Source organism: Asterias rubens, chromosome 21 (genome assembly GCF_902459465.1).
Source record: "Asterias rubens chromosome 21, eAstRub1.3, whole genome shotgun sequence".
In the NCBI taxonomy this organism is placed as follows: domain Eukaryota; kingdom Metazoa; phylum Echinodermata; class Asteroidea; order Forcipulatida; family Asteriidae; genus Asterias; species Asterias rubens.
In genome coordinates this window covers 4246589-4268549 of record NC_047082.1, presented here as the reverse complement: position 1 = coordinate 4268549, position 21961 = coordinate 4246589, and the positions used below count along the sequence as shown (strand labels likewise).

The 21961-nt window shown below is 38.5% G+C and overlaps 1 protein-coding gene across 6 annotated transcripts in view; it reads left to right on the top strand.

The window, feature by feature from the left end:
* The window catches only part of LOC117304640 (otoferlin-like), a 123833-nt gene extending 102317 nt beyond the window's left edge, over positions 1-21516 (top strand). For 3 of the 6 annotated variants that reach the window (XM_033789198.1, XM_033789197.1, XM_033789192.1), the window contains 2 exons: positions 429-529; positions 17917-21516. In XM_033789198.1, coding sequence (XP_033645089.1) covers positions 429-529; positions 17917-18097 — 282 coding nt within the window. In that variant the 3' untranslated portion in view covers positions 18098-21516. Of the gene's footprint in view, positions 1-428; positions 530-6937; positions 7297-7606; positions 8173-15309; positions 15512-17916 lie in introns of those variants that run through there. The other 3 variants (XM_033789196.1, XM_033789193.1, XM_033789195.1) reach the window with 2 other exon arrangements.
* The last annotated feature ends 445 nt before the right edge of the window (positions 21517-21961 follow it).

The following is a 21961-nucleotide window of genomic DNA, read 5'->3' as shown; positions in this document are numbered from 1 at the left end:
TGATTTTGGTCGATAGCCCAAATCAGTTAAAGGGGCACATTGCCTTTGATCGGGCGAGTTGGTCGTTGAAAAGTGTTACATGCATCGAAATTGTACTTTTTTCCTTTTTCTATCGCGAACTGACACGGTCGGCCATTTTGAGTGAATTTTGAGTTCATAAAATGGCCGATTGTGTTAGTTTCCAAAACCACGCACTTTTGAGGCAAATTGGTGTGGATCTTTATATTCCACTTTGAAAACATCTTTCTAAACATATCAATTTAATTACAGATGGTTTTTAAGAGCTTTTCATGGACCAATCCAAGGCAACGTGGCCCTTTAGGTGTATCCCTCACCTTGAAGTGCCCTTTCAGCTTCGTGAGTTGGGCTATATCTCATAAAATATTTGTTTTTAAACTTTGGATGATATTTTGCCTTGACCATCACAGGGCAAAGTAGAGGCAGAGATTACGTTGTTTACTGAGGAGGAGGCAGAGAAGAGTCCAGCTGGCTTCGCTCGGGATGAACCAGACCCGCTGGAGAAACCAAAGTATGTTCCTTTGTATACTATTCTTCTCCCACTTCAGTTTGTGTACACGTTTATATGCTGTTATTATTAATTACTTGTTCACAGGAAAGACGGTGGTGGATGTTCAGGAGGTTATTTGCTCCAGTTTTTTTTCCGAACTGATCGAAACGTCAAGTTGAAACCAATGGATCTTTTCAGAACCATACCAACTCATTTACAGTTAGTCATTTACAGTAAGCGGTGTTCCCGCAAACCTTTCCATATCGTATTTCCACCATGCAAAGTTTCAAATCCTACTGACGTTATTTTGGTGATTTTTACGAGCAGAATTAATAAATGACTTCATATTCTGAAAAAAAAAATATTGGCTGATCATCGAATTTTCACTGATACTCAACATAGCCTAAATCTGACTTTTTTTATAAAAGTGAAGTGTTTGACTTGACATGTTGAACTCTTGATTGGTTACAGCTTCTAATATTTTGGGTTAAGACAGTTAGAGACCATAGCCTGTGTGTGATTTACAGGCCTGCTGCTAAGTAAATGTTTGTACTTAGCCAAAAAAAGTTGGGTAACAGTTGTAACAATTTCTAACTTCACGGCTGGTAATCTATTTTAACTTAGCAAGGTTTTTCGGTGCAGTATTTATGCTTACAGGCTTTTCTGAAATTAGATCATACCTGTAGGAGATGCTAAGCAGAAATCATTGCTTTCCAAATGTTCTTATTTTGTTAATTGCTGATAAAATATCAGCCATAAACACGACACACTTCACGATATTTTATCTCATGCTGACCTTGTTTGTGCTATTAAGCAAAATTGCTGTGCTTAGCAGCTATATTAAATTGTCCCCTGGTAAGCGCTGGATAACTCAAAGACCAACTTTGATGGCGGAACAGTGTTAAGATAAAGCAGTGAGCAGCCAGCAGGATAGCATGTCAACCAGGTGTCAACCATGCTCTTCAAAGTACCTGCACAATCCCGAACCTTCACAGAATTCCAACAATACAGTTACTGAGAATACTGTGTTTTTGCATTTGAATGGATTGATAGATGCTTTCTTTCGTCATGCCATATAGGATCTTCCTTTGATTGGCTGTGAATGTTAACTTTGTTGATGTGGTTGTAAATTTTTGCCCCGTTTATGGTGTAAGCATGTATGTCACATTAGCATTTTGTTTCAGAAACGATTTGCATGATAGGTTTTATAGCTGTACATTTTATTCCTCACACATGCTTGTGATTGCATAGGGTTCTGCATTGTTTCAGGATTATTTTGTGCTTAAGTAGCTACCAGGGATCGAAACAGCCTACATGTGTGCTAAAGGGCCTTCTCCAAATCATGACTTCCATACTGGCTCAAGCTTTTAGACTCCCCTCTCAAATAGAAGCCATTTATATCAAAAACACATCGGGACGGATATCCATGTGTCTGTCATTTGTTCTTTGTGCATAATTCGTACCGCACAACTCGTAAAAATTTAAGGACAGGCCATGCAGCGCACATGATTCCATGTATTTGTATTTCATACTGTGTTATCCATGAAAATTATGTGCATTGCTTGGCATATATCTTCATGTTTTAGATTGCAATTTAGGAATTAGGCCAGAATAAAACATACTTTTCTTTTAGCAACTCACACCTGTTATCTCCATGTTACTGCTTTTCAAAAAGGCGATTTAATTTGATCATACACAAACCAGTAGGGCTGTTGCTGACCTGCCCCATGCAGATTAACTGCTCATCCATAAAGTGCTCAGAACTACGTAAACAATTGAAATTTACCTGGTAAGTCTGCTGCCACCTAGTGTTCCAAAGTCTCCTATTCAATGAACACACACCCACTCATTGAAAATGGTGTAGACTTTCTGAGTTTTTGCAGCTCAACTCGGAAACTCTAAGGGAGCTTTCCCATAATGTTACGCACAAGGCATGATGTACACATGGATTTCAGGCTTAACAATGTCATTATTAATGGCTGACAGACATGAAGTCAAAGCTACAGCCAGAGACAAAGTCAAGTTATTGAAAAGGCCCAGAGCCAGGTTTTGTACGCCACTATAGAGAGCATGGACATTGTCTTCAATGTTTCTACTGGAAGTACATCATATTCTACACCAGCCCCGAGTTGCAACACCTTTTCAGATTTGTGCTTACTGTCATCATGGCACACCTTCACTGAGAAACATCTTGCCTGTACTTTTGTTGTAGTGTGATTCTAAACTATTAGAACTTTGCATGTTTAAAGGCCAAGTCACACTGTAGCGCTAACGAAAACGATGACGACGCAAAGAGAACGCATTCTATTGGTTGAATTGCTCCATGCAGAATACGCCTAAGCTCAGTCAACCAATCGAGGGCATGCATTTGTAATGTTCTCGTTTTCAGTCTCGTTATTGAGGCCTGTGTGACCGGGCCGTAATGCTATACCACCAGAGAGTAAAGTATTATTGTTGGACACTTCACAAGTATAGTTATCCAGGTAGATTTTGTACTAGTTTTTTATAGTTGTGGTTGTATTTTTTATTGATTGGAAATAATCTGAATATTGCTCAATTTAGTTTTTTTTCTTTTCTTTTCTTTTCTCTGAAATTCATTGTCATTTACATGAACCTTCAAAAAAACTATTCCGTACATTTCACTTCATTTCGTCTCAACATTAAAATTTTCTCAAATTGAAACAAAAAAATCACTTGAAAACAATTTATGCAATTTTTCATGAAACGTAACGATTTTGATGCATTTCTGTTGATATGATTACTGTGTTCACTGCTGTGTGATTTTAAAAATATTAACAATAAACTCAAATTCTGCCACAACTAATATTTTTCACAAACCTCAATAATTGAAATGTTCTATTTGCAATATTAATATCTGGTTTGGAATTAATATTGCACCAATCTTTTGGCGTTTGATTAATAACCCTCCCTTCCTGCGCCCATTTTGCACCAATGAACACCATGCATCTTTTTTTCATTAACCCTTTGACACCGCAATTCCTCCATGGTTGGATTTAATCTCAATGATTTTGAAACTTCTTGAACACAAACCTAAATTTCACACTTTATGTCATTGTTTGCCAATCTGACCTCCACTCACAACCCTCGACAAACTCCTTAACACTTCTCATTACCAAACATGTGTATCTGTTTTCCCAATATTTACCAACCTATAATTTCTCTCAATTTATGTATCCCTGATTTCCACCTGTGATAACTTCTTCCTCTTATCACCGTTACCAACTATCCTACATTTCATTCTCTGACCCTACTTCTACAAATTCCCCAATAAATACACTATTTACTTCCACTTTTTAATAACCTTGCACCAATAACTGTTTAACTGCACACATCACTAACAATTCCCTTAATTCCTGTTTGTCAACCCTCACCAATGTCTAAAATGGGCGTCACTTTTTAACTTTCTCCACCCTACCTCAACCAATTACCCAATTGTACCCACTTTCACCCATCCATCAATACCCACATTTGTCTCCTGATCTAATAACCTCAAACCAAACATCCAACCTCCCTTCTTTCCGTTTCTCTTCGCTCACTTACACATGTATGCTTGAATTGGGCATCACTTTTAACCTTCTCCACCCTACCTCAACCCATTACCCAATTGTACCCACTTCCACCCATCCAACAATACCCACATTGGGTTTCCTGATAAAATACCCTCAAACCCTCAAATCATCCAACCTCCAACCATTGCTTAAACCATTTATCCCAATGTCACCCATACCTACACTGGGTTTCAATTGCCTCCACAACGCCCATACTGGGTTTCCCTCGCCTCCACAACGCCCATACTGGGTTTCAATTGCCTCCACAACGCCCATACTGGGTTTCCCTCGCCTCCATAACACCCATACTGGGTTTCCCTCGCCTCCATAACACCCATACTGGGTTTCCCTCGCCTCCATAACACCCATACTGGGTTTCCCTCGCCTCCATAACACCCATACTGGGTTTCCTTCGCCTCCATAACACCCATACTGGGTTTCCCTCGCCTCCACAACGCCCAAACTGGGTTTCCTTCGCCTCCATAACACCCATACTGGGTTTCCCTCGCCTCCATAACACCCATACTGGGTTTCCCTCGCCTCCATAACACCCATACTGGGTTTCCCTCGCCTCCATAACACCCATACTGGGTTTCCCTCGCCTCCATAACACCCATACTGGGTTTCCCTCGCCTCCATAACACCCATACTGGGTTTCCCTCGCCTCCATAACACCCATACTGGGTTTCCCTCGCCTCCATAACACCCATACTGGGTTTCCCTCGCCTCCACAACGCCCAAACTGGGTTTCCTTCGCCTCCATAACACCCATACTGGGTTTCCCTCGCCTCCATAACACCCATACTGGGTTTCCCTCGCCTCCACAACGCCCAAACTGGGTTTCCTTCGCCTCCATAACACCCATTATAACTAGGCGTCCAGATTCATCCTTCCTGTGGATGATGCACCCCTTAAAGACCCTAAAGTACGCCCTGTGGTTCAACTATCGGACATTGTTCATCAAGGTGATCATCCTAGCCTGCTTCGTGATCCTCTTGGTTCTTTTCTTCTATGCCATGCCTGGGTACTTGGTCAAGAAAATGCTTGGTGCATGAATTGAATGGTGTATGTTAACTTTGCATGCAAGGTGGGTGTTGGGTAGGATTACATTGGCGTATGCATGGAAGAAAGGTGTAAGGCTTTGCGCCTTCTCCCAGCCACACAAAGTACTTTTTTTCCAGTAAGAAAAGGCCGTAAGCAATAAAAGGCCGTAAGCAATAAAATTGCTCCTAACAACAACAAAAATAAAGCATTAATGTTACACTTTTGTTGCTATAGAATTACCCCCAAAGAGATGTTTTCCCATTCCCGTGCAGAATGTAACCTGTCATATAATAAACCACAAGGGAAACTGACTGGGTAAATTTTAAAACTAAGGGTGCGTTCGTTTAGCTTCCCTGGGTCGCCCCCGGTCTGCCCCGGTACGTTGGAATAGCTTTGACGGGAGCACCCGGGTCAGCCCCCAGTGCCCTGCTTGTGGAGTGGGTCACTTGGAGGTGACCTGAGGTGCATGCCGTCACCACGAGAGGGCAAGTGTGATCGTTTGATTAGCTCTTGTCAGGGGCTCACCCCACAAAAAAACAGTTCTCAAAATGATCAATCTGAACGACAGATTGAAGGGTTTCCATATCTTTGGTTTATAGATGAAAACATTCATTTCAATCCATCAATTTTTAAAACCATGTTGCATGAAATCAACTGGTCAAAATTTGCAGGCGTACTTTTTCAGAGCAGTTTAGATGAACCCAAACACCAGGATGATTGGTACCTCACAAGTTTTGGATTGTATATTGTACTATTATCCAGTGGGCCATCTCTAATACATTCCCCCCTCCCCCAGAGGATTAACACTCTGGTAACGAGAAATTACCTTTTCCTTTTTATTCTAAATTGATGGGATTATTACCAATGGTTTTTACTAATATTAATAACGTGTTGTTTTATTGTGGTTATTGGTATGTTTTACTGGTTTGTTGTGATAACAATTTGCTTTTACCTGTATTATCAAAAGCCGTGGTACAATTTTGTCATCGCCCAAAGTTCTAATCTTTTTGGTATATTGTTTTAGAAAGTTTGTTGGATAATCTGAAAGACTTTTTGAAGAAGAAAAATTGTTCTACACAATTTTGTTGTTACGATCAGAACGTAACTGTCGTTTGGCAGAACTTTGGAATTTAGTTTCTCAATTTTCCTCTTCAATTGATGCTACTAAACACTAGTAACTTGAAGTTAATAGCAAAGCCACTGCATAATATCAGGCTTCTTGCTAATTGTTATCACCACTCGGCAGTTTCATGGAATTGTGATGGCATTGTTGACATGGATATGGCCAGTTTATATTATACACAAATTAAAAAATTCAGTTTCCACAAATTATAAAGTTGCACTGTTTTCCAAGTTGTCGCACTTTGAAATTCTCAAATCAACAAGCGTTTGTCAGAGGGCTATTGTGGTGTATTTTACCTCAAGACACCCTGATTCTCGTTTGGACAAACTCCTGTATTTATTTTACTTGCAAAAGCGTTGGAATTGAGCAACTTGGAAGCATTGTTCTTATTTTGTAGCAACAGCTTATGATATAAACTGGCTTTAAGCTTGGTTCATACTTCTTGCAAATGCAAAGCGCTTTTTATTGCGTCACATGGCTGTTTTCAAAGCGATTGTTTCGTAGGAATTGAACACAGTTTAACTGTTGCGAATTATTCGCTGCGAAGTTGTGATGTCAAAATTCGCTTCGCATTGGCAGGAAGTATGAACGGGGCCTCACTCTGATCCCATAACATCCCATGGTAACGCTAACACTCCCTAACACCAAGCTTCTCTGTTACTCTTTCTCTTCTGTTGTGTTTCTACTAACCAGCCGTCCCGATACCTCCTATGTCTGGTTCCTGAACCCACTAAAGGCTCTCCGTTATGTTATCTGGACTCGCTTCAAGTGGACCATTATCACCTTCCTGCTGTTACTCCTACTCGTTGTCTTCCTGGCTTTGTTTTTCTATAATGTGCCACCGTATACTGTGAAGAAACTTATGGGTGCCTAGGGGAATGGAATAGGTGCAACTGGGCTCAATGGCATTACCCTGTAGGTTAAGTCAGTCTTGGTTAAAGTACTTAAATGGGAGCAACTGGGTTCAAATGGGATGATCTTACAGATAAAGAAATCAACTTACCACCGTATATTGTTCAGAAATTAATAGGTGCCTAGGGGGATTGGAATAGGTGCAAATGGGTTCTAATGGCATTACCCTGTAGGTTAAGTCAGTCTTGGTTAAGGTACTTAAATGAGAGCAACTGGGTTCAAATGGGATGATCTTACAGATAAAGAAATCAACTTACCACCGTATATTGTTCAGAAATTAATAGGTGCCTAGGGGGATTGGAATAGGTGCAAATGGGTTCTAATGGCATTACCCTGTAGGTTAAGTCAGTCTTGGTTAAGGTACTTAAATGAGAGCAACTGGGTTCAAATGGGATGATCTTACAGATAAAGAAATCAACTTACCACCGTATATTGTTAAGAAATTAATAGGTGCAAATGGGTTCTAATGGCATTACCCTGTAGGTTAAGTCAGTCTTGGTTAAGGTACTTAAATGGGAGCAACTGGGTTCAAATGGGATGATCTTACAGATAAAGAAATCAACTTACCACCGTATATTGTTAAGAAATTAATAGGTGCCTAGGGGGATTGGAATAGGTGCAAATGGGTTCTAATGGCATTACCCTGTAGGTTAAGTCAGTCTTGGTTTAGGGACTTAAATGGGAGCAACTGGGTTTAGCTGGGATGGTCTTACAGATAAAGAAATCAACGTACCACCTTATATTGTTAAGAAAGCGCCTATGACAAATGGAATGGGTGCAAATGGGTTCTAATGGCATTACCCTGTAGGTAAAGTCAGTCTTGGTTTAGGGACTTAAATGGGAGCAACTGGGTTTAGCTGGGATGGCCTTAAATATAAAGACATCCATAAAGGCAGAGACTGTTGAAAAGGATTTGATAGGTGCAACTGCAGTTGGTTCTTGGTTGGATGTTTTAGGCCCAACTAGGCTTTTGCAGATGTTAGAGAGACACCTGACCCAATTTCACAAAGCATGTAAGCACATAATCATGCTAATAATAGATAAATCTTGCTTAGCAGAAACAGGTAACCAGCCAAAGTTCCATATAGTTTTACATCATTGCGACTGGTGCCCTACTGAGCAAAGAAATTTGCTAAGTATTTTTTTCTGCTTAACAGCTTTATGAAATTGCCCTTGGTGCATTCGGAGAAACAGATTGGATTCTTTTAATATCCCACAAGGTTAAACAGTTTGGATAGGTGGGTAGATTGGGAGAGTCGAATGTGGGAAGTAGGAATTATGAAAGGTGGTTCAACATAGCTTTTATATTTAATGGTTGCAAGGGGTGGGAGGTTACAGGTTAAGTCATGAAGAAAAGATTGAGATGGTGTTGGATACGAGATGAAAATGTGTGTGATTGGGTCAATCAAAACTGCTATACAAGGCTAGAGGAAGGAATTGGGTTTTGCAAGTTCAAAGAAATGTGGCTGAAAATTAGAAATTAATAGATGTCAAGATGAAGAAAAGGAAACTCTCAGAGCTTAGGAAGTTCTTTTGATTGGAGTTGGGGATTAATATTGTTGCTTTGGTGGGTCCTACCAGGTTTTTGGTTTAAACATTATGAGTGCATGGGATGGAAAGGGGATGAATACTGGGATATTTTATGGGAAAACATGAAAATCAAAATACTTCAAACTCACTGCAAACAATGAGTAGAAATGTTTGAGTTTAATAAAGTAAAGAGAATTAATATTGAAATGATATAATAATTGGGTAAAATCTATGGGTTTATAAAGATAGAGATTGTAGTAAGATGTAGGATTGTGCTTATAGTAGGCATGTGATTTCTCAGGATTTGTACAGTTTTCTCAAAATTTCCTAGAGCCTTCAAATTTCTAGAACAAGGGGAATCCATGTCTGCAAGCTATTTTTCTTTTTCTTTTAGAATTGGCAAATCTCACCCCTGTTGTCGGACACATTATTTTAGAGGGGCATCGGCATTGGTAAAATGCAATGCAGTATACAGTGCAATTGTAGATAAATAAATTGTCCGATTTTAAAGTAATGAATTATTATAAATAATGTACATGTATATAGACCTTGATTTATTTCACACAGATCTTCCAGAGGAAGTTACTCCGAATATGTAGTGGGATACGATTAGGGACACTAGGGGGCAGCAGACTTATAACCAGGGTTGCATTTTGGCGGTCATAACCAACAACTGTTTCGGTCACTGGCTAGTGGTTAACCTAAGGCAAGTTCAACCGAAACGGTTATGGTTACGACCGCCAAAACGCACTCCAGGTGGATCATTTGGAGACATTTATGGGAAGGTGTTTTTACTAAATATAGGAAACCTTGAAAATTTTGCCGGCTGTATGTCTGCTGCCCTCTACCATTCCGAAATCCACTTATACTTTCTCTGTCTCCATGTTTGTTTGTCCGTGAACTTACTGATAAAATTAACATCTAGTTGCTAACTTCAGTGCAAATAACCCTTGCAAATAACTCCTGCTAACTTCATTGCAAATAACCCTTTTTTTAATATCTTGTCAATGTCTAACAAGCGTGTAACACAGTCAATTATATCAATTACTAGAGTCATTTAAAAGAGTCGCAAAATATGAAATCCAATTTCTTCCCAAGATTACCTTTCATCTTTTTGTATCGATATTGTACATGCCACATGTGTAAAAAGTATATATAAATTGAACTATGGTTGCTTGATTCCCCTATAGAAAATTTCACCGGGATTCCAGGCAGGGTTCCATTAGAATCCCAATGGGATCCTGCCGGAATCCCAGCTTAATTTTCTATGGGGACTGTTAAATATTTTTATTCACATCTATAGTGTTTAAACCAGAGCCTAGATATAGTTTATTTTTTTTTTTTTAATAAGAAACAGTCAGTTTACTAACTCCAGCAAATCACGATCTTCCTCCGTTTATATTTTGGCCATCAGGCCAAAATTTAGGTTTTTACAATGAGTTATCAGGTTTCTCTTTAAAATAAACATGCAAATTGAAGATTTTTAAATAAATTGATATTATAGGCTGATGAAGTAAAGTGTACTTGAGGTTTGAATTTGTCAAATACCTTTGGTTAAAGGCAGTGGACACTATTGGTAATTGTCAAAGACTAGCCTTCACAGTTGGTCTCAACATATGCATAAAATAACAAACCTGTGAAAATTTGAGCTCAATCGGTCATCGAACTTGCGAGATAATAATGAAAGAAAAAAACACCCTTGTCACACAAAGTTGTGTGCGTGTTTAGATGGTTGATTTCGAGACCTCAAGTTCTAAATCTGAGGTCTCGAAATAGAAATCGTGGAAAAATACTTCTTTCTCAAAAACAGAGGGAGCCGTTTCTCACAATGTTTTATACCATCAACCTCTCCCCATTACTCGTCAACAAGAAAGGTTTTTATGCCACTAATTATTTTGAGTAGTTACCAATAGTGTCCACTGCCTTTAAGACTTGAGAATGTTATCACACATTTGTTACAAGTATATTTGTGAGTACTTTATCATTTTGAAATGGTTGGTCATTGTATTAAAGATCGTATTATACACATAGTGCAGTAAATGCATAATAGACCTTTTCGCAAATACTGGGGCGCGCGCATAAAGCTTGGAATTAGGTGCATTGTGGTCTAGCTGGTATCCAAATTTGATCCATATCTATCCCACAATGCACCTCATTCAACAGTCTGCGCTTGCGCATTGGTATTTGCGATAAGGTCTATGTGGATTCCCATGTATTTGTGCACCAGAGTGGGCAATTTTGGAACACTATAGGTGTCCACAAATGAAACAGATTTTTAACCCAATCAGTGCCCTGTATTAATCATTTCAATGCCATGCATTTAAAGCTGTAAATTATTAAAAGTATGTTTTTGAAACTACATAATTACAAATATTTTTAAGAACAAGGTTTACCATCAAGGCATGCACAAGTTCAAAGCTTAGCTTAAAATATATTTTGATCACAACTTAAACTTTCAACCGTTTGGGTCACATGAGCTTATTTTTGTAATAATAGGGCTGATTTAAACACCCTTGCCAAAAGATGACCTGCATGTTGGGACGATTTAATCTTCCTAAAACACTGCGAGAGTTTGAGTAGCAATTTCTCTGCAAAGAACTTTGATATTTTTATCAATTATTTCGTCGAGTAGGAATGCTGGCAGAGAGGTGGGTTGGTAAAAGTTATCGTTCTAAGCTCATAGTAATAAAGGTGACTTTTATTAACCCAAACTTCTAAACTACAATTGTCAAAAAGTATTAGTTTGTTTTTAAAAAGTTACTGTTATTGAATGAACAAATATTTGAGGGGAGTCAAGTGGAGAAAGTAAGTATGACTTTGTTGATTTATTTTCATATCCTTACACTTTGAAGATTCATCCTATTAGACTATTTTCATAATGTGCATGTTCATCTTTAGATAGTTTCTTTTGCTGTTATACCTATTAGTTGTTTGAATAGATGATTGAACTTAAGATATATTAATCAATGTATCCCTTTGTATAGACCAAAGCTATTGCTGGGAGGCTGGCAGCGGGAGGTTTTGTATAAAGACATGAAACAACCAACAATTTGAACTTGTTACATAACATACTTATATTAAATAATATAGTAATAATAATAAATAAACGAATAAACACAAATTATAATAACTAAGCTTAGCAAAGAAGTAAATGAGTCTTTAACATGGCTTTGAAGGATTCAAGAGATGAAGCCTGACGGATGTTTAAGAGGGAGGTTGTTCCATAATGTAGGTGCGCTGACTGTGAAGGCTCGTTGGCCATACCGGGTGTAGGTGCGGGATGCAGGGGACAAACACAAATGGGAAGTAGAAGAGGAACGAAGATTGCGAGAACTGGCCTTTGGTAGAAATAAGGTTCTGAAGAAAAGTATCCAAGACTATTTCTGACTTCGAAAAACAAGTAGGAGAACTTTGAATATCAACAACTATAAAACAAAGGGGGCTCTGAAATTCTGACAAAAAACCTCACCGATGTATCACATTTTTAGAAACCTGGTCGTGCAGTTTCTGTGCAGTTTCACATTTAAACTAACCTATTCAAAGTTCAATTTCTGTTGAGTCGCATAAATCTATGGGCAGTTTTCTACATACATCGGCATGTCCTGATGGGAAGTTTTGTAAATCGTTGAGGAAGACACTTAATTCGCAAAGAAACTAAACAAGGCAACGGTTTTCCCATGTCTTCGTATACAAAATCATGCACTACGAGGGCTCCACCAACAGCAGCGATCACTTGCGCACATGTATTGATCTGATAGACTACACATTACTCTATTGGCGCAATTTACCTGGCGTCATCACACAATAAATCTTGGTTGCGTCATTTGGGGGAACATATGCAGTTAAAAGCACACTATATCCTTTGGGCTATCTGGTTGGCATGTCTTGGCATGTCTTGCCTTGCCCTGCCTTCCGCATCTGAAGCCCTGGTTCAAATCCCACTGGCGGCACTTACGTGGATTGGGTTTTCAGTCCCTGCCGGATTGCGTGGATTTCCCCCGGACTAACTACCAGGGGTTTTCCTCCCACATCTAAGAAGACACCATGGTCAAGTGGTTTGACTGCAGGACTTGCAATCACAAGGTTGTGGGTTCGAATCCCCAGCTAACCACTGACTTCACAATGACTGGAATAAATGTCTTCGTCTAGTTACTGAATAACAATTTCTGGATTTGTACAATTCATAATCAATGTTTGTATGAGAGAGATTGGTTGTTGCCAGCTTGGTGTTTATATCCCCTTGTGGGAGTTTGCCGAGTTCCCTTGATGGGAAGATCATCTAAACAAACAAACAAACAAACAAACAAACAAACAAACAAACAAACAAGACAACTGAAGCTTCCTTCATTGTCTTCTCTCCATTGGGTTCTTGACTAGTATAGTGATTATGTTCATTTTTCTGAGAGTCATTGGCTTCAGAACCAGAATTAATCAATGAAATAAATGAACTGAAATCCTTTTAAGGGGTTCGACTCCCAAACAATATGTCAGACCATGGACAGAGAGTTGTAGCCTGGTGTTACGTCAGTGCAAGCCTCAATACCTATTTATTAAGCGTATTCACTTCCTAAACTACATGTATGTTTACTTTTTTTCCCCTGTTGCACAAAGCTGAAAGAAGTCATTGTCACACTTTCTACATCAATATTGTTCTTTCAATTGTTATGTTACTTTATTATCCTTGTAGAATATATGTGCCTTTATGTTTCTGAATGTTTTGTTGCTGTCATAATTTTGTCATAACATTTATTTCTGATATGTGTCATTTCAAGTGTATATTCCACATTATTTGCATAAAGCTCTTAATTTTCAGAGTTTTGTACCAATTTAATGTGCTGTGTTTTTGAATCCATCCATATGAGTTTAACATTAATCATAGTTTGCCAATTTTACCCATGTATGCTGTTTTCACCCGTTTTTCACAGTTGTGAACTCCCATACTTTTTGAATTGACCAAACTCAGAAATCATCAACCAAAGTTAGAGAAAATTTCACAAAATGGCCATCAGAAATAATTTAAAAAACAACAAACATGTGATATTTTATCCATTGTTGTTCCTTTAACACTCCAAAGCCCTTAACAAAAGTTTGATTCCAGAGATTTGTTACAACAACTATACTTTCCCCAAATCTCAAAACTCCATCCAGGTGTAGCATGATTTGAATGGAGTCTTGGTAGCCATACTTTAGTTTTATTTCGCCCATTCTTAATCACGGTTTGGGCTTTGGCTCTCGCTTAGGCTCAGCCTACTTGTTTGAACCCCCATACCAAAAGCTCACGTTTTCTTCATTCCTGACAGCGCCTTAGGCTGGCCCAGTCCACAATGCAAAGCAAATTTTTATGGCAATGATCGGTACGCCCTGTTTTTCCGATTGTGTCACAAGAAAGTTTGCTTCACTTTCACTTTTGGATGAAGTATGAACCAGGCTTAAGTCCAAGCCTAACCTAGTCCAAGCCCCAGCCTTGGTTAGAGACAAGGCCTATGTTGGATTACTGTGGGTGCAAGGCCTAAGTTTATGACTCTGCCTGTTTGCAGGACTTTTTGCAGTTACAGCCCCTTATTAAACTGCCGAATTCTTGGTGTTTGCGCATAAACCTGTGCCATGATAATGTCATATTTAAGAACGCCTTAGATTGATTTTTTTTTTCTGTAAAATGATATTTTGCAAATGGATGCTCACAATAAACTTGAACTTGCTGTTTGTTTCACTTTTGTGCTGTGAACATGTGAACAATCATTTCTCATTGTCTTGACAATGTATGTTCTTAAAACAATGATATTTGACTATTTGTTAACATTAATGTTAAAATTCTGAGTTTCAGTTTGAACTTGCTTTTGATCCATTGTTTTGTATCACAATCATAGAATGTTCACCTATAACCATTAATGGCTTTCCCTAGATGCAATATTAAGCTGGGAATTTTGTAAATGTTGGAGGTTAGAGCTAGCTGTACCTATAGCAGCAGAGGTTGCGCTTATGACGCCTATATACCACACACAAAGATCCATGTCAGTTGATTGGTGGGATACACGTCATGTGTCATTCTGTAGTTTCTGTGTTTATGCCATGACTCTCCAAAATTTACTATAGGAGTCCAATGTTGATAATTATCGGACACTTTGGGGAGTTGTTTCCCAAAAGTTCATTTGATACTTTTGTTGTGTGAGTAGTCTTGCCCCAAGACGATATAACTCACTGTTGGATAGTGTACTGCGCTCAGTTGTAAATCGCTAAAGCGCGCCCTCCTTTGACTGGTTTGCGTGGCAAGACTAGTCTCTGTCGATATTTGCTCGCCAGACTACGACAGAGACTAGTCTTGCCCCACAAACCAGTCAAAGGAGGGCACGCTTTAGCGAGTTACAACTGAGCGCAGTACACTATCCAATATCGAGCAATATCGTCTTGGGGCTAGACTATTGTGTGAGTAACTTGCGAATAACGTGCCTAACCTTCTGTAACTTTTCTCAGCTAATATTGATATCCTTTTTCGTCTTTCACCTCCCTCTTTCAATAACCCATGCCATTAATCCACATCCTAAACCCTTGTTTATTAACAGTGTTAACTATGACTGTTTGTTGAATGCTTTTTTTGTCTAACCCCAACCCATCTCATCTAACAGTCGTCCAGATACATCCTTCATCTGGTTCCTGAGTCCATGGAAGTCCATTCGTTATGTCATCTGTACTCGTCTCAAATGGCTACTAATCAAGTTGCTCATTCTTTCACTACTCACTGCACTCATCGTGCTCTTTATCTACGCCGCGCCTGGATACACAGTCAAGAAGATCATGGGAGCCTAAAGGGACAACTAACATAATCATGTAATTGCTTATTAACATAGCTTCAATTATAGATTAATCAAATAAGTAATAATAATAATAACGGCTTCTTATAAAGCGCTCATCTCAGTGATGCTCAAGGCGCTTTTAACGTTCAGTATTTGCCTGCAAGGTACGTGGGACTATGTTTTTGTTATGATGAGACCTACTCCTTTTACATAGCACCATGTAAAGGTTAACATGGTGCTGTGGTGCAATATGCAGCCAATCAAACCAGGAACACCGGGGCGGACCCCTTTCTCTTTTCGATAACTGCACTGGGTTCTTATGTATTACACAACACACGGGACCAATGGCTTTACGTCCCATCCGAAGGACGAAGCATCATGGTGAAGTGTTCTGCTTCAGGACACATGGTCACTGGTCACGACCGGGACTAGAACCTACACTCTGCTGATCAGAGACACCAGAGTGTGAACCCGGTGTTCTTAACCGCTAGGCCATGACAAGCCGCTATTATATAACACCCGAGCAGATCCTTGCCATTTGATTGGAGGATTGTCCGTCACGTGATAGCAAATAAAAGTGCCATTGCACGCTGAGTCACTCACCGTGCTTTTTCGTTCCATCCGAAAAGTACCATTGCACGCTGCCAGCGTGCAATGGTACTTTTCGGATGGAACGAAAAGGCTGAGTAAACACATATCACTGCGTGCGCGTGTCTTTGGTAACGCAGCGCTGCAAGGTAGTATAATTACTTAACATTCGGCTTCTACAATTAAAAATTGTAGGCCTACGGGATAACTTTCCGTATGGCGCCACCACTTTTTCACTTATTTTTACAAAAAGGGATATATCAATGAGGTAAATTAGATACTATATTATTTCATATCGAATGAAAAAGTGGTGGCGCCATGCGGAAACTTTTCCGGCCTACGTTTTGCTTGTTTTGAAAGTTGTATCTTTTAATCAAAATTACAAAGATCTACTTGGATGTTATATAAAACAAATAATGAATGTTTTTCATTCGTGCAATGGTGCGAAATGTTCATTCGTTGAATGCTGAAATGATCCATTCAACTCGGCTCCGCCTCGTTGAATAGAACATTCCATCTTTCAACTCATGATCATATTCGCACCATTGCACTCACAAACATTCATTATGTGTATACTAGCCAGCACAAGTATAGCCAGCACAAACATGGTAGCCAGCATAAGAACGGTTAGCCCGCACAAGCGTCATGGATTTGTATAACAATACAAGAATTGCCAGAAATCTACACACTAAAATCAGTGCAAGACTTAAAGCGATCCATGGAAGATGTCTAGTAAAATAAAGCAACTCAGGCCCTCAAGATGGTGCAGCCATCTTGTTTTTCCCAAAGTCAAACCAAATGTAGTCAAAATGAAGCTAGACTGAAATATAATAGTCTGGTCTCTAGTTCAATTATGAATTCAATTATGTAAGTGTAATGCAGCAAACTGGGCGCTGATTATTGCTGCCAAACAAAGGTCTACTATTCTACATATAATAACGCCCAAGCAGATCCTTGCCATTTGATTGGAGGATTGTCCGTCACGTGATAGCAAATAAAAGTACCAATACACGCTGAGTTAGGCCGTGTCCGAAACGACGACTTCGGCTACAGTTACGTCTAGATCAGCGCGTCTACCAGTGTTGAAGAATAGGCAGACGCGCGCGATCTAGCCGTAGCTGTAGCCGAAGTCGCCGTTTTGGACACGGCCTCACTCACCTTGCTTTTTCGTTCCATCCGAAAAGTACCATTGCACGCTGCCAGCGTGCAATGGTACTTTTCGGATGGAACGAAAAAGCTGAGTAAAAACATCACTGCGTGCGCGTGTCTTTGGTAACGCAGCAGTGTTACTGCAAGGCATATTAGTAACATTACTAGCATTCGGCTTCTACAATTTAAAATTGTAGGCCTACGCTTCGTTTGTTTTGAAAGTTGTATCTTTCAATCAAAATGACAAAGATCTACTTGGATGTTATATAAAACATATAATGAATGTTTTTCATTCGTGCAATGGTGCGAAAATGTTCATTCGTTGAAAGCTGGAATGTTCCATTCAACTCGGCTCCGCCTCGTTGAATAGAACATTCCATCTTTCAACTCATGAACATATTCGCACCATTGCACTCATAAACATTCATTATGTGTATAATAACTTTCCTTCACACTACCATGTTACTATCACAATAATATTTCATACTACCATTAATACTACTACTGCAACTAATAATTAGTTAATCTCCAAGTGCTACCACTACCTTGTTTTACTAATGCTATGAGACCAATAGTTAGATCATACGTTTTTCTGTTTGCATTTCGTATATTCTTAACTACATCATATTTCATCCTGCATTTTTTGTTTGTGTTTCTCCATTGATCACCTTTCCCTTCATCTCATTTTTTCCCCATCTCTAGTCGGCCAGATACCTCCTTCATCTGGTTCTTTAATCCACTCAATGCCCTCAAGTACATGATCTGCAATCGTCTCAAATGGATCCTGATCAAACTCTTTATCGTGACTCTCATCGTTGCGTTCATTGGTCTCTTCATCTACGCCTCACCGGGATATGTAGTCAAGAAGATCATCGGTGCCTAGGAGAGTGGCTACAGTGTTCAGAGGGTGTTTTTTTCTTTCCTTTTTGCTATTTGTGTTATCCCCGATCTATCCATATCATCCATATCAATCAAGTATCAGATTTTGATGGATTCAGTACTACTCAAGTTTAAACTTTGCTCTAAAAATGCAAAAGTCGTGGGTTCGAATCCCACCAGAGTAATATGCCTGTGGGGTTTTTCACAGACCTTGGGAAAGTACAACAAAACGAAGTAATTGAATTAGATTAAAATCAGCGTACTCAAATTTCTGTATGGAGTTCATTACTCACGACTTTTTGATAATGAACTTTCACAGAAATTTAAGTCATAGAATTAGTATAAAAATAACTCAGTAAGCGTAGGTAATTAATTAAATTTGATAATTATGATGTAAATTAACTTATTAGTATGTCAAATTACTAATCCTCATGTAAAGATTTCAAGTTGAAATGCATGTATAAATGTTTACTATTAATGGTATTCTTTATGAAGTATTTATAATAACAAATATCAATAACTGTTTGAAATTCCTTAATTTGATAAGAATTTTTTGGGACTCTTTAAACAAAACCGTCTTTCATGTAAAATGTGCAAAAATGGAAAGTGTGTATTTTTCTACAGTGTTTTTTTTTTTTTTAAATTAATATCAACTCTGCCCTGTAGTAGGGACAATGTTTTTGGTGGTGGTGCAATAATCTTGAAATATTGTGGTCTTTCTTTTTTGAAGCAAGAAAGAAATTAAGTTATTCTAAAAAAGCTGTACTGTACAGAGATAGATGCAAATATCATATATGCTCTAACTCTCAAAAATGAATCATGAATACCAAAGTAATAATGTTTTCACAATTAAAAGAATTACATATTTGCCATTGAATCATTTTTGAATGATTCAATGGCAAATATGTAGTTTAATGTAAATTAAAATGTTAAAAACATTTTAATTTAAACAAATCTGTGAATGTTGTCAAACAGGGAACAGTTTGTAAAATTTCAGTGAAACAAAATGTAATCAGATAAATAATATAGCCAAGGTTTCTTTGCTTTAATTTGTGAATGAAGCCCATGAATGAATTGTTTTTAAAGTGAAACATTTTTGTTGCCCTCTATTCCTCCATAAACGTACTTCTAATAAGTAGTTATTTGGTGTGATCCACGCTACAAAGCAGTAAAGGTTGTATAGTTTCTGACAATACCCACAAACACAAGATAGTGGAAACAACTGCCAACGTAGCTCGACCAGTTGCTAAAGTGCAAGTACGTTAAGCCTTGGGTCGTTGGTTCACATCTCGCTCTAGTAAACTTGTCTTTGTTCAACTCCAAATTGTATATAAACCAACAGTATTATACTTGATAAATTTCTTTTGCAGGTTGCATTATAACAATCAATGCTGGATTGTATTGGTATATATGGTAATTAACTTGTTTTGTTGCAGGGTTTATTTTGGCAATTTTAACAATTGCTTGAAATGGGTTTATTAACCCTAACATAACCCTTCTTTGCAGGAATTCGCTGGATGAAATTAACCATTTTTTATTTCAGCATGAGGAATGTTCTGTTAACAATGTACTTCTTTGTTAATTCTCATGTAACAACATTATTATTGTAACTTAAATGGAACAGTATTGCCTTTCAGCTGAACACAAACTGACAGTGCAAGTCTTGCGTGTATTCAAATTGTTAGACCTGCGTAAAAAGCTTGATTTTGTTTAAATTAAAGTGGGAATCAAATTTCCCCTGAATATACAATGTATGTATACACATGAGGCTTGCATTAGTCTATTGCATGAAAAGCATATACCGTGGCTTAAATAATGATAAGCAAACAGTGTGGCGCAATTAACAACAGTTTGATGGTGTAAAAATGTGCATAGATTCCAATTCCAATGTCACCCAGGGTTGCCATATTCTCATTTGCATCTCATGGAATGAAACTTTGGGAGTGCATGGGTAACTATAGGGCCCAATTTTATGGCTTTGTTACTGTCAAATTATGCGGTAATTATCACCATTCCACACTTACTATGCAAGTGCTTAATTTTTGCGCAAGCGATGTGTAAGCGAAGAATGCCTAGTAACCAACGCGCACACGCGCACAAGCAAAAATTTCTCGGTGAGCCGTGAACTTTGACACTGGTTTCTAAGACTGCGTCCAAACCAAGCAGCAATGGCTTTGGCTATGGACGTTGGCTGAAACAGCAGTGTTGAATGATAGTAGGCCTTTCAGTAATCCGGCCATAGCCACTGCTGAAGCCATGAGCTTTATTACCCGGCCTTGATCTTTGCCATATTAAACTGACCAGTTTCCAATCTTGGTTGTGGTGTTCTGGTATACATTCATATATGTCTGGTATAGCATACAGGTGATTGGGTTTCTAATATCTCCTTATTACACTCCTTTACACGCTGCCTCAGTCGTCCGGAAGGATCGATCTCGTGGTTTATGAATCCCTTAAAGGGGATGTATCTAACCATCTTAAGGAACTACAAATGGTGTTTAATTAAAGGTCTCATCGTTGGCCTGCTCATCTTCTTCATTGCTCTGCTCCTTTACGCCATGCCGGGATACACCGTCAAAGCTATCTTTGGCGTGTAGACACCAGACTCACGTTAGTGTGTGATATATCTTTGTATGCTGTGCTTGTTTGAGTTTGCACAGATTCAAGAAATTGTTCGCAGATTCATTTGTCATGTTTTGCCAGAATTTAGTTGCTGTGCATGATGTGAACAATGTTTGACGCACTTTAGAAACTGTGTGAACAAACTGGGTGAACATTAATTGAAATCATTATGAGTTTTACCAACACTTGATTTCAAGTTATAACAATGAAAAGGAACATTACTGTTACAAAGGAGGCTGAAGTAGTGACCCTCTTTTGACCCAAATTGCTTAACTTGTGCAATTTGAAGTCTGGTACCCTGTTCTCTTCATTATGATGTAATACCAGTCCTACATTTTCCAACCCTCTACAGAACTTTTCGCCAGCCTCTGTTTCACAATTTGACGGCCTAGAAAATGCAAAGGGAGAAATATTCTTGATTTCACACTTTCGAAACAACATCGCTTTCCAACCTTGCTGGGGTGTTATGAAGAATTGAAAATATGTCCCTACAACTAATCGAGTGTGTTGACCGTCTTAAAGGGTGTTTTAATTTCATTGTCATCAATTAATATTACAATTAACCAGGTTTTGCACTTCTTTTGATTTTCGTGCAGTCACTTTTGAGTTTGCCATTTTAATTGTAACAAATTCATGTCAATGAAAAGAAAACCATCCGCCAAAACATTTGAAGCTCTAGAATATCAACAATTGTACAAACTTTTGACAAATCAGCGATGGTGTTAAAGGATTTGCTTGATTGGTTGTGAACAACATGGCTGCCTTAACCCTTTAGTCCCTGCACCGCCCGAGTTTGCTGCAAACCCAATTTCTCATGATTCTTGCAGTAAATTACTGGAATCGTAGTTCGCATTTTAAAAGATAGCCATGGCTTAATATGTATGCACAATTTTTTACCCTTTCGGTAATATTTGTATAAAAGTACAAGTTCTCATGGGAACAATAAATGCCTCTCGTTAAACGGCTACGGTAATTTTTATGGCGATAATTTTTGTGCACGGATGAAATGGACACAATAGCTTTTCAAGGCTTTTTTATCTGGCTCAATGCTCATACTGATTAAATGCGAAGGCGTTAACTTTCGACAATATCATCATAAATGATGAACAATTTCCTGTCTACTAATGAGCGTTTTTTTCTCGTAAGAGCTAAATTATTTCATCATCGTTAGCTTTGACAAGTCAACTGTGAAGGGAGAATTAATAACGATCTATAACGACTAAATAAATTAACAAATGCGTAGACC